Raw genomic sequence first — 18,015 nt, 5'->3', positions numbered from 1 at the left:
ACCAATATTTGGAACCACATTTTTGAATAAGCAGTGATGGTATGTAGCCAAGTTCAATGCACGTCTGTACTTTGAGGTACTTTGAGGTATGAATATTTCCATTTTCTGTTACTTCCACTCCACCGCCTTGTGGAGGCATATTATCCTTTTTACTCCACATTTATTTGATAACTAGTTGCTTGTTACTTTCTTAAAAAAAACACTTTTTCCATTGCTGAATACGATCAGCCACAGCTGCCTGAATATAATCTTGCTGATTATTAGATAATAAGTAAATCCTGGGCAGGATTATAGGGTCAGACTCATGACTACGTTTGATCGTGAACGAGTGTTCGGTACAGATAATGTACTTTTCATCAGCATCATCAGTAAAATGTGTTAATATCTGTACTCATGGTGAAGGAAAATCCACATGGGGTAGCTGATGAAGTTTATTCACCCAACTTATATAAACTCTTACTCTTATGATGACAAAAGCTCAATTCTGAGGCTGCTGTGTAAATAGTTCTCTGATAAGTAATAAATATAAAGACTTCTGATCAACGCAGCTCAATTTAAAGCGTTAAACCAACCTTTGGTTAGTCCCACCGAGTCTTAGTTTAATCGCCACCCACACACCCCACTCAAGACCAAAGTGTTGTGGGCATCTGACATTCATCATAAAGCTGTTGTGTTTCTCTAAAAGAAACATTTTGCAGGATTATTCTGACTTCATGCTGCTTCAGCAAAATGCATCGAGGAGCCGTCAGCTGTAGAAAATGCAGGGAAACTGTCATAGCAAAGTACTATGAGACATCACTAAAATCATCCACATATATGCTGTGTACCAAACTGGAGGGATTTTGGAAGAGGAGGGGTTCAAAAAACTATTTTGCAGAAAGTTTAAAGTCGCTGCTGAGCTCTGAGAAACCTCCTGGTCACAAGCTTATAATTGTTTTTTAGCTCGAAGGTAGACGAGCACCATCACCCAACAACTATCAATACACAGACAAACAAACAGATAAAACAGGACACATTATGACATCTTCAACTGGGACTCAGAACAACATGTTATGTAACGGGTTAAGATGTGTTCATTCACTCTTGTTTGTGCAGACAATCACAAGGTATGTGTTGAACTTGGCTCCAGTTTAGATCAACTGATATGAGTGAGACTGATATGTTTGTGATATCTTTACATATCACTGCATAAAGCTGGCTATATAGTCTAAATTCTCAAAGCTCAGAATTTCTTTGAATAAATAAAATGTATATTCGGTTGCTGCTTAGACTGTTTGTCTGCAGCATTGCTCAGGAAACTCCACGACATCAGAGTGTGAAGACATCGACTGGTTAATAAAAGCCAACGTCTCTCCTTGGTGAGATCAGAGAAGCAGCTCTGTGGTCCACAGGGAGTTAAGCACTTTATTTGCTGAGTCAGAGCAGCTGCCTTCCTGCTGCACCGTGATAGCAGAGCTTTGTACTGCGTGGTAGGAAACAGGCCTATGGGCAGTGGACCGCCCTGACCTCACCATTTACACCGCATGAATCAGCCGGCCTTTTTACATAAACACCACAAACAAGACGCAGATTACCTCCAGGAGAGACTAACAGAGCATGCTGGGGGTGTTTCATTGTGCCTGGCAACCTGGCTGTTAAAACAAATGGCAGGTCACAGCTCGACGACTCAGGGCCTCAGATAGGAGCAGCTGGAATTTAACTTTCATTAAGCCTGACTTCAAGGATAATTATAGGAGAAAGGTTATTCAGTAAGATTTCATGACGCCACTGCTCAGTCAGGAAAATCACCACAACATGTTGTTCTTACACTCTGCTTGTTCTAAAGAATGAACACATGAGATTTAATGTTTTCATGAGTGAGATTTTGTTACCTTTGGACAGAGCTAGGCTAGCTATTACCCCCTGTTTCCAGTCTCTATGCTAAGCTAACCAGATGCTGGATGTAGCTTCATACTGACCGTACAGATATGATGGTTTAACTTTTCTCTTCAAACTATTAGCTGGAAAACTAACAAGCAGTGTTGTAAAAAGTCAAGATATTGTGAAAGTCAACCACATGAATATTACTTGAGTAAAAAGTCTGAAATGTATCTTCAGTAAATTATTCATATATTTAGATTTATGTATATACTGTATAGTAGGAGTTGACCAATTATAAAATCCAATATTCAGCATTTTTCTAAATATTGGATTGTGTGATTTATTTTTGGCTCTGATGCAGCAGGTAATCTGCAAACTAACTAGTAACTAAAGTCAACAAATACAATGTAGTGGAGTAAAAAGTACATACTTGTCTCCAACATGTAGTGGAGTGAAGGCATAATGGTACAAATACCTCAACTTATTTTTACTTGAGTACATGTACTTAGTTACAATCTCACAGTTGGAGGAAACCAATGTAAACAAAACCTCCAGGATGTGAAGAGACTGACTGGCACACACAAACATATTAATACTGGAGCTGCCCACAGTTAATCATTTCTACTTAACATCCATACATTTTGCCATTTTCATAGCAAGCGTTGGAACAACTCTGTGTTTGTGCTATCTAATCTTGTGTTTGTCAGTGTGAAAAACAATTAGGCCGTCGTGGACATCACGGGATCTTTGAACCGACCCTGACCACCAGGGTTGTTCAAGGTCAGTCTGAGGCTCAGTCAGAGAAGAATCTCTGACAGACACTGAGACTAAACTCAGACAAAAATATTGAACACTCGCATGAAGAAATAAAATTATTTAGCAGGTTTCAAGAACTGTTTTCACTTAGTCGTGTTAAGCATGTACAGATGTGGATTTACAGGTAACACCCGTTCCTCTGTCCCAAAATACTGAGCAGGATGATGTCGATGACTCAAACTGAGAGCCAGAGCCAGATGAGAGCACAGAAAAGGGTGTGGGCAACATCTGGATCAGAAAACATGAGGGAGAAAAACAGCTAAAAGCAGAAATCAAGAGACATTATATGAGAAAAACAGGAGGCTGTTACACCTTAGAGAGATACGCATGTACTGTCCACACACACCTGCACCTGTGTTGGGTTGAACCAAGCAAAGATGGCAGCCGGACGTGACACAGCTTCCACGTTTTGGACGAGGCCAAGAAAATAAGATCAATACACAAATAAATTAACCTGATAATAAACTTAATAATAAACGCATGGTGTGTATCTGTCTCTGTGGGTGTGTTGTCATCCTGCCCTTCTGTACCTGAAGTAATCACTCACACAGAAGGAAGTGATAGTATTGAATATACATTCAGTACCTTGAGTGATTTACTCAGTACCTTACATGTGTCTTAAAACAATACAAAGGGTCACAAGTTACAGGTCACAGTTCACATGTAACAGTCTCTATCAAGAGGGCTGCGTAACATCACTTCACATTCCTCTACATGTAGTACAAGTACAAGTTCTGACTGAAACATAAAGATGTCTTTAAAACACTGGTAAAAGTTTTTCCAAACAACAACTTTATTAAACTTTTACTTGGATTCATAATTTAGTAAAACAGATACAGCGATTACTAGTAAACTGAAAATTTAAGAAATTATGTGTTCTTGAGTGACCGAAAACTTGTGATAACCATCTGTGGAAAAAGTGTTATATATACCTTTACTTCAGTAAAAGTACTGTGGAAAAAAAACCCAATACAAGAAAAAGTCCTGCATTCAAAACCTTACTTGAGTAAAAGTATGTAAGTAAAATCAGCAAAAGTGCAGAAAAGTGGAGAGAAAGTGGATGAAATGTGACCAAAGTAACTAAAGCTGTCAGACAGATGTAGTGGAGTACAAGTATAACTGAATATTTGCGGTTGGAGGCTTTTTCCAGGATCCAGGATGCACTTCAGGACTCCGAGCTGAACACACCCTCCTGTTCCGACTGTGGGAGGAGGATGCGTTGACAAGGAGGGGTTCAAGTTCAATTAGGACAGCCCCCAAAAAAGTCCCCACACAGGGAGGGAGGAAAAGAAAAGAAAGCAGGCAGAGAGAGAAACTCCGGCCGGTCAGCAGCTCCACTGATGTTCATCCACGACTAAAAAACAAGACATGCATTCTGTAGGCAGGTCGTGGCTGCTGCTGACAGGCTTCATCCTCTTTTATATCATCTACCTGCTGTTCGGAGCGCTGGTTTTCTCCAGCATCGAGCGGCCGGTGGAGGACAAGCTGCGACAGGACATGGAGGACCTGAAGCAGGAGTTTCTGAACCAGAGCTGCGTCAACGCCGCGTCCCTCGAACGCTTTCTGGTCAAAGTGCTGACGGCCAACAAGTACGGCGTGTCCGTCCTCAAGAACTCCACTATTCCTTCAAACTGGGACCTGGCATCCTCCATGTTCTTCGCCAACACTCTGGTCACCACAGTCGGTGAGTTGAAACCAAAGCACAAAAGAAGTTTTAGCGAGAGAAAGTCACCTGGTGGCGTCTTTACGCACGGCGCAACACTCGCCTCAGCTCACCTCATGAACAATAAGTTCAACACCACAGCTGATTCTCAGTAATATCACACATCGTGGTGATTGAACTATGAAGGAAACGAAAAGTTTGACTTTTTATTGGAGATAAAACACCACAAAGTTCAAACACTGTCAGTCATTTTATTGGTTATTTTTGCCACGTGTCACAGAAGTGTCACAGGTTGCAGCTGTGTGACTTTCAGTTGAAGTCAGTTCAGATCAAGACGCAAACAGCCTGAGGGGGAAAACAGCAGAGTAATGTCATTTCCTGTTCAATCATCTGAGAATTTCCCCAAATCTCTTCTCACAGTCAAACATGGAGGATTTCTTGGCACTTATTTCTCTTTAACAGGAGGTTCATGGGACTTTTATTTTGAAGTTATAAGACGAATGTAAAAGAGAGCAGAGAAGTTTACTGACAGTCACCAACATACTGCAGCATCTGCATCAGTTATCCTGTGTGTGTGAGCTGGTCTGAACAGTACAGCATGCAGACACCCGACCTGGATGTGACAGGAAGTGAAGGGTGCAGCTGGGTAAGAGCACGGCTCTCATACATAACAAGAGGTTTTTGTGGTTAGTTACTGTAAGGCGGCTCGGCAGACTTTTCGAAGAAGAAGAATCTTTATTTATATCAGGTATCATACAATGTACAACCTGGTGAAACTGTTCATTTAAGACATCCTGAGGGAGCAGGCACACAGCACTGAGCGGAGAGTTAACCTAATGTACACGTAGTGATGGAGGAGAGCCATGCAGGCACAGAGAGAGACCCGAGAGCCAACCACAGCTCCAGCACACTGTAGTCACCTCCATATCTACATACCTGGCTTCACCCCCATCATCCTAATCTGTGGACGAAGGTGCAGAAAAAACTGACATTCTGTAGAAGATCAACCTTGAAGCAGCAGCCAGTTTTAGAGAGTTTAATCATGGTATTTAAACGGGTCTGTCAGGACAATGAAAGTCTCCGCTCATTCATCTTGTGCAGACTGCTGTGAGGGTTATAAAAAGCACCGTTCTCTCCACTTTATGTACGAGAGGTCTTATGAGCACCTTGTGGGCGAAAGTGTGGAGATCCAGGATGAAGACCGAATCGATATTTTAAGACTTATTTGTTCCGTCTTCCTTCAGGACTTTAAATGGCAGCAGTTAAATGCTGCAGTGGTGGAACTACATGGTGACGGAGACATTTACAGCAGGTCTGTTGTCTGCTTTACTCCTGAGTGCTCAATATTATGATGCGGGATGCAACATACGTTTTCTTTTAATCTCCTTATCAATTAATCAACTAATCATTGCAGCTGTGAGGAATATGTAATTCCTTTTGTGCAAAATTGCAATTTTACTGGTTACATATCAGTATTCTCTGATTCACTGATGCTGAGCCCAAGAAAAGTTTTCCCAAGGGAACAATAACGGATATTTCATCTCTTCTTATCTTATCTCATCCTTCAGCATGTCATAGTTAATAATCCCACAGAGGACTGACGGCCTCATCAGTTGCAAAGTGTCTTCTGCTCCTCTGGCAGGAGCTTCCTAAAGTCTGAGAAAATAACCCTGCAGATGTCACCACGCTTATTTCAGATTGGGCTCGGAGACTTCAGTTTCATAATTATTTTTTAAACAGGGGAGTTGAGTTTGAAAGATGTGGGTTGCACTTTGGGAAATGTAGGATCCAGCGTCTCTCGTCTCTAGAGTTTAATCCAAAAGTTAGTTGCTGTGCAGTTGATCTCATTATTTCAGTGAATCACAGGCCAGAGACGATGGCTGTGTGTTCAGTGTACAGCGTTGACGAAATCATTCAAGTCCAGTTGAGTAGTTTGCTGTGGTGATGTGTTTATTCAAAGTCTACCAGTAGACAGTAGCATTTTATACAGTAAGAACAACGAAGATTCAATCAGGTTCAAACAACAGGTATGCAAAAGACATGCAAAGGGAGGGGGGTCTGCTCTTTGGAGATTGTCATCAGCAGGGGGTGGGGGAAGTATGGGGGCACACATTTAACATAGTGATCAAATCGTCTGTCCATTGATCAACTGTCCATTGATTAACTGGTGAGGTCAGAGGGCACTTCTCAGACGTCACTCTAAATGTGTATTTTCTTCCTCAACAGGCATTAGACTGAAGTGCTGAGGGTCAGTGGTGTGGTCATGAGATAAAGAGTTTATTTTTTACTTTCATTGTCTCTTGCATAACAGTGTAAGACCATTTTCCCAGATATTGTCCATACCTAATTAGCAACAAAACTCTCATATTTCCTGATCATGAGACAGTGAACACGCCGCCTGAAACGGCCCCCTGCTTCACATTTAATCACACAAATGAATGTGTGGGAACCGTCCAGTACAACAAATTCTCCATGCAGAATTTTCCGGCTGGTTAACTTTGCTCAGATGATGTTATGACAAAAAATGCATCTGATATCCTGTGTCTTTCAGTTAATGTAGGCTACTTCCTGTTTCTTGCAAAACATCATGTCTGGGAATAAAGGGGGACACAAACTCACTGAACTTCTGACCAACGGCAGAAACGTTCAAGTTTTCAAGTGGAATATGTTCACGTAAACACACACAGCTCCCACTATATTCAGAGAATATGCACAGAAAAACACAATTGCACTATTTTATCACACAAATTCATCAAGCTAGATAGAGTTTGGAGTAAAAATCATGCTTTTGTTCTGATATTAGAACAATTAAAAAGCCTCTTGTTTTGGATGACTGCTTTGTCTGGTAGAATGGAAACAAACATTTTGTGAGAGAAAGACAAATACCTGAAATTTTAAGGATTTTGGCTTCAAAATATAAAAAATTATGGTCGCAGAAATGACGTCCATGCATCTACTACTAGAAAACAATAATAAGGAAAGTTCAAACCATGAACCAAATTACATTTAGAGGGAACTTACAAGAACATGATGGAGGATGGAGAAAAAGACCATGTGGGCCTGAAGTTGTTTAATTGATAGACTCGTTAGTCTTAAGAATGAACTCCCATTGGACCTGGTGTTTGTCTTATATGCTTTGTCAGTTTATTGGTCAGCAATCAGAAACCATGAAGACGTAACCCGACCTTGACTTTTGACAGCACGGCTGGTGTCAAAGTACCAAAATCCTATAGCATCATCGTCACTTTAACGTCACACAGCCAGACGCTCACATGGGCGCTGAGGAAATGCAAATTCATGCATGAAGCAGAACAGAAGTGACCCTTGTGTTCAGGAGAAGTTTGCGATGCATGAATTTCCTTCACAATGCTGCGTGTGTTTCCTTACGTGACACTTCCTCAAACGCTTTAATATGTTGGTCAGTCCAGATCGATGATGGAGAAAGAAAGGGCACAAACTGTCAGATGATCAAAGGTTTATTATCTAAAATTTGCATCTGGCGGTAAAAAACAGAAGTGAACACGCATGAAATGTCAATTATATGTCATGTTCTAATTCCTCAATGTGCACAATAACTGTGTGTGTACAACCACAGCAGATACGGAACATTAAAGTGGAACAATGAAGTTGTTCTGCAGAATTAGGTTGTGACAGTTTCAGTTGACGGACGGGAAGGAAGTGTGAAACTGTGAGTTTGTTTACAGCCTGTTTCACGTTACTGCAGACTGATGCTTTAGCAATGCTTGATATTCAGTTTGTCCCAGTTTATTTCATCAGAGATTTGTACAGTAGAGTTGTTAGAAATGATTTTCTGTCCTTCAACACTGAAACTCATGACTAGGGCTGAATGATATGTGACTATCTCGGCGGATATCATGATTGTAATATTAGTGGACTTTTTATTTCACTGAAAAAATGATGTGACATTCGTTTGGGTCTGTAACAAACAAACATGGTTTCTTACATGTTTGAATTAAAAGGGGATGTAGCACAAAACAAAACGTTCCTTGGAAATGAGCGAAACAATAAACTGGAAAATCCTCCAAAACCAAAAGTCAAAGCGAAGATGAATGAGAGAACTGAACTTGCAGCACAGAGCATCATTACGTGGGGTTCCCCTGAATTCACAGTAACTTCATTGTAAATCCAGTTGTGAGCCGAACATGTGTTTAAAGTCAAAGTGACGTCATGTATTTGGTGTTGGAGCAGAAATGAAGGCTCAGGCTTCTAAAGCACGAGCTTATTGCCTCAACACAGCACAAAACAAAGCCTGTGATGCCTTGAGTCTCCACAGCAGCAGTGTGATGGTACTATCAGGTTCATACTACAAATGACTGCACAGTCACTGTCAGCAAATCATCCTGGTTTTGTAGTCAAACACTTTAAACTTGAAGATTTGAGAGTTGCATCCAGCTAACTGTGTCAGTGTCTGCGTCTCTGCTGCTGAATGTTGGTGGTGATGAATTAAAACCTGTTGGCCGACTCTGACAAAGAAAGCTTTGTACTGATCGCATGAAGTCCTTCTCCCTTCTCTGGCTCCAATGACAACCAGGCAGCACCTTTTGAAACACATCATCCCAGTCTCACCAGTGATTACCAGAGCTTCATGAGATCGAGCATGTTGTTAGCTGTTAAAGTTTTTAAAGTTTTTTTTAATATCCAGCGTAGCTCTGTTAAGATACTGTATTTTTGTCATTCTGTTAAATTATTTAAAAATATAATTTACATACATAAGAATTAATGTTGTAAAAACGTATTGGACGTAATTGGAGAACGACTGATACTGTTGGAAACTTTAGTTTTAAGACAACAACCGGTGTGATTTTATTTCTGTACAGACTCCAGCCCTGTTACTGTGTGCAGTAAATGTTATATTTTGAAGCTGTTTTCAAGCTTTTGTGCAGTAACCGGGTTTGGGCTGTTATTCAGGAACATGCTGGGTGGAAGCAGCCAGCTCAAAGCAGTTAAACACTTCAACTCACGCACCAAATAAAACACGTCTTCAACGCCACTACCAGTGCATTGTTTGCACAGATGTTTTAACCAGCTCTCTGTGGAGCCGTGACTTCTTGTGCAGACTGGATGGATGGATCTATGTGGCACTTCAGTTGACTGTAATGTTTCTTTACTGTGTCTGTATTGTTTTCATGACATTTCTCGCTGTGTTGATACCCAAAATCACTTTGATTTTCTTTATGTGCTGAGATCTGGTGCAGTCACAGTAGTTTCAGTGCTGCCTGGTGAGAATGTCTCCCTGTTGGCAGATCTTCAGTGAGCAGTTTGTGCCGTGAGATCAGGTTGTATTTTCTGCCTCCCTGCATCAGTTCCCTGATACTGACCACAACTGCTGTTTTCCAGTGCTTTTGAACTGAAGAAGTTGGCTGCAGACCAACTTCACGAGCCAATCGTGTTGCTGTTACCACTCGTCTTACAGAAACAATACCTGGGACTACTTCCGCTAATTCTTTAGCCATTGTACTCATGATCACGTCCCAAACCATAAATTGTGAAAACCTTTTTTGAGGAAATGTTTCACCTAAAGTCCTCCTGCTGTGCGGTCACCAAGGGAAACTCATCTAACTTGTTTGAAACTGTCACTGTGCACACAGTGCGAAGCTTAAATGACAAAAACACGTTCTCACTTACCTCTAGTAGTATCCATCTCTTTTGAGACGATGACAATGGGGCTTTGCTACGGGGATATACAGTTGAATAGAAAACGACTATATTGTCCAGCTGAGAAGAAGAAACTTTTTTTTATTAATCTTCATCCTTTCTGTCCTCTTCATCAATCTCCAGGTTATGGTCACACCACTCCTCTGTCCGACACTGGAAAAGCCTTCTCCATCCTCTATGCTCTGATAGGAGTCCCCTTCACCATGCTGGTGCTCACCGCCTGCGTCCAGAGGCTCATGTACCCTCTGGTCCTCGCTCCCGTCAGCCTCCTGCACCGTTCAGGGATGGAGCCTCGTCCGGCCACCATCGTCCACTTCCTGCTGCTGCTGGTTCTGGTGTTGTTGCTTTTCTTTGTTGCGCCGGCGGCCGTGTTCAGCGCAGTGGAGATGTCCTGGTCGTTCTTGGATGGGATCTACTTCTGTTTCATCTCACTGTGCACCATCGGACTGGGGGATTTTGTTCCGGGGACGGAGCCTGGGCAGTCGTACAGGGCGCTGTACCAGGTCGCTGTCATGGGTGAGTGCAGTTGTTATGACGTTCCTCATCTTTTTGTATACTTTCAACTTATTTCCAAAAACTGCAGTAGCTTTTTCTGATCGTGCAGGAGTCACGTGTAATTTTAAGGCTGACTGTGTGCGTCAGTGTCATTACTCTGTTTGTCTTTGTCCTGTCACATTTGCCTCTTCGTTCGTGTGTTTGAATATGTCTACAGTCTCACAGTCACAGTGCTCGGCTCACACACTTCCTCCTTTTTAAGGCTTGGTCATCTGCTGTATGTTTGATAAGAAGGTGTTGTCTCATTATGGTCTTGAGTGCATGTTTACTGAGCCTGGAGTCAAACCAATTAGTTTTTTATGCAGATGAATTAGTGCAGAGTCTCACTCACACATGAAATTTAACATAGACATGTTGAAAACTACTGCCACGTGCCTGCCTTTAAAATTACTCACCTTCACTACCATCCAGTTATGAGTCAATGCAAACTGATGATTTATATCATATCTTATCCAATATACAGAGAAAAGAGATACCTGTAATGAAATCAAACTACACTATGAATCTGATACTGTTACAGTGACAGTTCAGCCCAAAGTCTCATGGACAAGAGGCTGGCTAACTAAGCTAACTCAGCTAGCTAAGGTTACAGCTAAGCCGAGGAGGACGCCATTAATGTTTACATCCTGCACTGTCACGAGCCCGAGCCTCTCGTCCATCTGCGCGTTGATGCGCAAAAAAAGTAGTTCCTACTTCTGGAAAGAGACGTTGCTGTTGAGTTTTTCAAATGTATTTTTTGGCACTTTAAGCACAACATCTAGATCCATTACATTGGAGAGAAGGCAGATATCTCTACAGCCAATATCTCCAAAACCCTGCAAATCTAACGGCTAACTAAACATTGAGCAGCTGGAGCTCAACTGAACCACCTGTAAGCTGAAATAATATACAGATAAGCAATAAGACTGTGCCGTCTGGTGCAATAAGGAACTTTTTCTGCATTAAAATAAAATCCAGCTAAATATTGCAGCTGGTTTGCATCTTTTTGAGGTGGAGAAGTTGGCAGGCTCTGCCTCGTCTTGTAGGAATCCTATTTATTCACACAGTTTATCAATTTAAATTGGATCTTATCTTCATCATTATGTACACAATGAAGATAATAACCACAAACCCACCACACACAGGAGTCACATGATTGAGTCTGGTGTGGTTTTCTCCTGTGAGCATCACACGCAGCTGCCACATGCCTGCAGCGCTGTACATGAGAGCAAGTCCACCAGAATACCCGTCTGAGCCGGCAGTGTGGTGACCTGCAGAGTCGGAGCTGAGAGACAATCTCACAGATCTCACAGGAAGAGTCTCGTCTCTCTGCTGCGGTAACTTTTTGAAGAGAAAAGAAGACGAGGCAGTTTTTGTTTCTACGCAAAGAAAGCAGGGGAGATGGCCACCAGAGGAAAAACTGTAGTTCTTTAAAATGATTTCTTGAGGGAATATGATAGAAATGAACCCTCATATATCCAGGATGATAGCTTAGTCCTCCTGCTGTGAGGGGAGAAGATGACCTATCCAGCCCTCATCCTCACCTCTGATGTGAGAAGTAACACCTCTCACTGCTTCTCTGTTCTCAGTAGCACATCGCAGTTGACAGATCAGCTCTTCATAAATGGAGCTGCTCCCTGAATGCATCTGTTAGCTGTGAGGAAATTGAAGTTCACTCTTCTGTGTTGCTCATTGTTAGTTGGTCCGACTTTGCGGAAACAGAAATGAAATTATCTTCAGAGCGTTAGTTAGAAAGAAGTCTGCTTTTTGATAAGCTTTATAAAAACCTGGAGCGAGTCAGTGGAACAGCGGCCTGAAGTTCAGTGTGTGTGAATCGGTCGATGGTTTAGATTAGAGAGCAATGACCCTCCTATTTGTTTTTTTAGCCTTGATACCAGCGTGGCTGGATGGATGGCCATGTCAGTGTGTTAGTTCAGTCAGTCCACGACCCTGGTCCAGACTGAAATATTTCAAAATATATGACTCTGACTTGGACTATTATTTTCATTAACGATTAATCTGCGGATTGTTTTATTTTCTGTTTTTATTGTTATTATTGTTTGTTTGGTCAATAAAAAGTCAGACGGTGAAGAAACACACAATGTACGGCAGCATATTAGAGCCATTGATAGTTGAAAAAAATGATGTAGCCAGGGAGGGATGCAATTCTCCAGGAAAAACTGAGATTTTCAAAGATGAAATTATTACACAAAAAAATAAAAACACTTGAAATATTCTTTGAGATCATAAAGTCATACATTTGCAAGAAAAAACTCTAAAAATAGTGTATTTCATTGTTTTTTTTATTTATTTTTTTTGTAAGAGACCAAGTTGACATCTTTAAATATCTCCTTTTCTTCAGTCCAAAACACAAAGATAATCCGTTCAGAATGATATATGACAAAGACATTAAAACATGGAACTGGAGATTATTTGGGATTTTTTCACAGTTTTTGCAGAAAAAAATGAAACTTTATTATTTTGATTATCAGAATAGTTGCCTGTGATATTTATAGTCTGTATCTCTCGTATAAGAAGCTGATTTTTGGCAACAACATCTTGTGAGTCATCTTTCATCTTTGTTTGTTTAAGAAGAAATATATTTGTGCAACTATGAAACTGGCATTTTTATGATGTCTTCTGTTTTTGTATGATCTCTAAAACTATAAAATAAGCAACAGAATAAAAATGTTGCACCTGCAGCTGTGCTGAGGTTATCAGGAGTGTGTCAGTTTGGCAGAGTGGACAGGAAAACCATTTGGATCGTTCCCAATGATGTGAGTCAACTTCTCCATAAAGCCTTGTACTGGATCCCAGTGTGTCTTTGTTCTTGTTCAGCTGGAGACGTCACTGTCACATGATGGAGGTTATTTTCATAGTCATGCTCTTGTTTTTCACTTTCTGCGCGGCTGTTTTCTCTGTAATTGAATCAGAGCTGGAATGACCTTTTTGTCTAAAAGTAGTCCTGCTGTTGTTTTGTTCCTTCGTGGTCTCAGTCAGAGCGCTGCAGTGAATATCCGACAAACACTCAGAGCAGCTTATTGAGATGAATGTGGTCCGCCGCATTCAGGAGTGAAAAATGAGTGAATGCTGTATTTTCACGTACGTACTCTTGTTCAGTTTTGTTTTTTTCCCCTGCAAGAAAAAAATCCCCCTAAAATACTTTGCAGGCTTTTTTTTATCTTTTAAAAACAGCTGCTGGTAATTAACCTTGGGTTTCTGTGGCCATCTAAATTTTGAGTATCAGTCTGCTGGTAGACAAACCACCCACCCCCTCCTTGTCTTAAATTAGGAAGATTTAATGTTTGTTTTGTTCAGAGGGACTCAGGTGGACACGCTGGAAGCTGCTGTGTTCTCCTCTGTGTCCTCGGCTAATCCCTTGACTTCAGTCTGGAAGGAGGCCCTGCAGCTCGTACGGAGCAGCCGGGTTGTTTCCTCGTCCCACCGGCTGTATTATATAATGATGATGTAGGTCGAGCCAGATTAACCCAAACAGTCCCTGCAGGTTCTGAGGAGGATTAGTGACCCACTGCAGGATGTGGCCCGTTCTCACAGACTGATGATGTGACTGATGTGAAACTGGTGCTTTAGTGCAGCGTGTTAAATATGTAAATGTGTTTTTATAAATAGACACTCTGCTGCAGCGCTAAATGAAAATGAGAGCCAGCTTCTAGACGGGGTTTTTCTTTTTGCGTCACAGTATTTTCTGTTGAGGTATTGTTTCCTGAGAAAGAAGATTTTACCGCCTAATTTTATTATTATCTGACATTGTAGATCAAAATTGTACAGAGTGTGTAAAGTGACTCTAGATTTATAGAAGAACTAGATAGTGAACCTTTCAGTCCAATGAGAATTGCTCACCTGGCAAATACACCAAAAGAGTTGCTAGAGCTCAGGTGTACTTCCTGCTTCTGCGGCCCTTTTAATGTACACAGTAGAGTTTCTCCCACTGAGCCCACTCTCGAGGTCCAGCTCTGCCCGTAGACTTTACATTGTGATGATGTCGTAGATTTTTAAATCTCTTTTCTTAACTCAAAGAAAGTTTTTTACAAAAATAAAAGCTGCATGTATCAAATCATAATAGAAAGATTAATGATTGACCTTGTTTGCAGTTTGAGGTGTCCTGTCGGCTCAGAATTTTTCACTGCAACACTGCAAGTGGCCAAATGGCAAAATTGGAAGCAAGGCTGAGTGGCGCCGCAGTGGATCCATTAAGAGAAAATCTGGATACAGTGTCAGAGGCCGAGCCCATACGTTCCTTTAGAAAGCTGCTCAATGGTGCATGAAGCCAGAAAAGTTTCAGTTAATGGACCTTTTTTTATTTGCAACTAATCTATACATTATCATCATATACAGTGTATTCTGATGTGCAATGCAAAGGACCCAAACATGTCAAAACTCCCTCGACATATTGTCGACTGTGCAAAGTTCAAAACTGCTGTTTCAGGCCTTTTCCACAACAACAACGCAGCATTTCTAGAGCAAATATTTTTGGATGGTAGTTCAGACAGTCAAAGTCCATTAACTCATCACGTACTGTTTTCCACCATGTTGAGTGCTTCACAGGTGTTAATGTAATACAGGAGCTGTGTAACATTAAGAAGATTAAAAGTTCACTGATTGATTCAAGTCCAGTTATTTATTAATCAGTTAATCCATCATCTGTTGTTCTTTACATCTAATTTAGTTGGGTTGCATTAAGTAGTCGTACATTTTCTTCCTATAACCTGAAGACAGTAAAACATTTAGGACCAAAGCTAATGATATGTACCCAGCAGGTGCTGACCGGTGTGCATTAGGCACCACTTACTGTATTTTCCCACAGTAACAGTAAAGTGACGGCGCTGAGGCCTCTGTAATCCTACACTGTTTTTTTCTTCTGGTGTTGGCCTACTTGTACAGTGAGAGACTATTGTCCAGGACCTGACCTCTGTGGTTATGTGGGGCCCTTCAGTGCATACATGTGACAGAAGAAAAGCACGTGTCTTTTCTTTAAGGCAAACGCAAGAATCATCATGTTTGAAATGGATTCACTAAAATGATTTCTCTGTCCACGGGCCAGTGTATGTCAGACTGCACTTCACTGTTAATTCCTCGGCTCTAGCAAGAGGCTGTGAACTAGTTTGCCTATGATCGTCTTTGTGTTTCTTAATGCTGTTTAAGTCAAATCAAAAGTAACCATCACTGGGCTGAGAAGTGTTGATTTACCCTGATCGGGTTGTAACCTTCACATCACAGCTGGGTGTCGTCAGGGGGGCTCTGTGGGTGCACACCTGTCTAACACAGCGCTGCTTTGAGCCAGATGTGCGCGGTTTCCACTACATTTCTACATGGTACACAAAATGGCACATGCCATTTAAATGACATCAATTGAAATGATGGCTCCGTGCAGCGGGGGAAAATAAATTACCACATGAACCGACGGCATCGTAACCACATCCTGTTCATCACCTGGCTTTTTGTGGCTGAATTCAAGTGGGAAAGGTCTCTGCTACGCTTCAAGCTGTTAAAAAATAAAGTTGGGCGATATGGAAAAAAATCCAGGGTCACGAAACGATATCCAAAAAGATGAGGTGTGTATATAGTCATATATCACGATAACTATTGCAGAGTCCTATTATCTGGTCTACATCTATAAACAGTGAGAAGTCGGCTCCAGCTAATGACTTTCTTTTGTAAAAGTATAATGACCTCCTGTGACCCCTGTCTCTGCCCTTCCCCACAGTCTACCTGTTCGTGGGGCTGATGATGATGTACCTCCTGCTGCGCACCTTCCACAAAATGGCCGACCTGCACGGCCTGACCACCTTCCTGCAGCTGCCGCGCTGCGAGGAGTCCGACCTGGACGAAGACAGGGAGCCCATCGTGGAGGACCAGCGTGAAGATCAGACGCCTTCTTACCGAACGCAAAAAGGGGCCAGCAAGCCCCTGGAGCCGGGATCTCAGCCCTCGTACAACAGCATCAACAAAGGCTGAGCTGTGGGGAGGCCGAGAGAAGAAAACAAAGCTCTACCTCTGGTGGCCCCCTTGTGGTAAAACCCCCAGACTGGTGGGCTGAATCTGAATTCTTGTCTTGATTTTTGTCATTTTGTCCTCTTGTCTCCTTATTTAAATCATCCAGAGACTAATACTGACGAGGAATCCAGATGAGTGTTGAGATTCAGCCTTTATTAGAGGACCGCAAAACTGTTTGTGAATGGTTTCTGCACATACAGACGAAGGACTAATTTTACCTGACTACGGCAACCCGCCTGGGCTGAAAGACACAGATGTTCCTTTTCCTCCTCCACACTGGTGTAGCTGTGGTGTGTTCACCGTACATGCTCGGCTACTGTACACATTTACAGCCTCAGGATGACACATGAAGGGCTCAGACTTGTGATACACGGTTAGTTGTTTTCAGATCACTTTTGTATGTTTTTTCATGTATTGTTATCACATTGTGCGACAGGTTTGGGTTGCTAATTCAGGGCTAACACTTTCTGTATAGACTATAATTGTGCTGAAACTTAATCCAGGTGCTAAACACAACCTGTGGATGAACTCCCCATGTCAACTTCACAACGATCTTTTTACACCTTTAACCACATTTGTTTTTATTTGGGTGTCAGCTGTTATTTATATTCACATCGTGGCCAAAAACACCTCCAGACTATTGACCAGAACGTCCAGTCATATTTGTAGCCTTGACTTACTTGTACCCCGCTTCTCATGAATGATCACAACTGCAGTGAAAGTACGAATGAATCTGTTAGAACAAGCACATTATTTCCTCTAATAAGGTCAAATGTGGTCGAGCATTTAACACACTGGGGAAGTTAACTGGAACGGGTTCAGTCAGATTTCCTGTGTGAAGCTGTATCTTTCCTGTGTCAGACGAGCTGTGTGTTTGCCTCAGGTACACGGGCTGTCCTCCTTTATGGTGCCTCCCCCTGGTGTCCACATGTATGTAGCACATGTTACTACACCTCCAGAACGGCAATAAATAGGGTCAAAGGGTTGGAATAGAGGGAATGAGGAGAGGAAAACATTTAAAGTGTTTCATGGTAGTGATTGAGAAGTGATTTATTTCGATGGAAAACCAAATGTTACAAACTTGTTCTGTTTAATCCATCATGATGAACATTTAAAATGCACTTTAATGTTCACATCATTTCTTTTACCATCAGTTGTAGTTGAATGAACAGTTTCATTATATCCTGATACTGTACGATAAGTTGTGTGTATGTTGTTGAGTAATGTCTGTTTAATGTATTCACTTTGGATAACTGTAAATTAAAGGATTATTCTGTATTATTTAGTCATTTGTTAACCATGTCATCTTCCTCTTTAGGGAGATGGTTTGAACCGTCAACTCCAAAATCCAAAACTTGATTCTGCACGTCTTGTGTAGTTTTAATGGCCTATCAATCCTGAAATGTTCAAGATAGACAGGCGGGTGGAGCTGCACGTTACGGTTTCGTCCT

The 18,015-nt window shown here is 41.6% G+C and overlaps 1 protein-coding gene across 1 annotated transcript; it reads left to right on the top strand.

Moving 5' to 3' along the window:
* Positions 1–3,643: 3,643 nt before the first annotated feature.
* Positions 3,644–17,842, top strand: kcnk6 (potassium channel, subfamily K, member 6). Its single transcript, XM_084351244.1, has 3 exons — positions 3,644–4,360; positions 10,139–10,531; positions 16,275–17,842. Exons 1-3 carry the CDS (start codon positions 4,045–4,047, stop codon positions 16,523–16,525), a joined length of 960 nt encoding a protein of 319 aa, XP_084207370.1. The 5' UTR covers positions 3,644–4,044; the 3' UTR covers positions 16,526–17,842.
* The last annotated feature ends 173 nt before the right edge of the window (positions 17,843–18,015 follow it).

This window comes from Pagrus pagrus (genome assembly GCF_965226575.1).
Source record: "Pagrus pagrus genome assembly, chromosome: 4".
Classification (NCBI taxonomy): domain Eukaryota; kingdom Metazoa; phylum Chordata; class Actinopteri; order Spariformes; family Sparidae; genus Pagrus; species Pagrus pagrus.
This window is presented reverse-complemented; position numbering and strand designations above follow the sequence as displayed.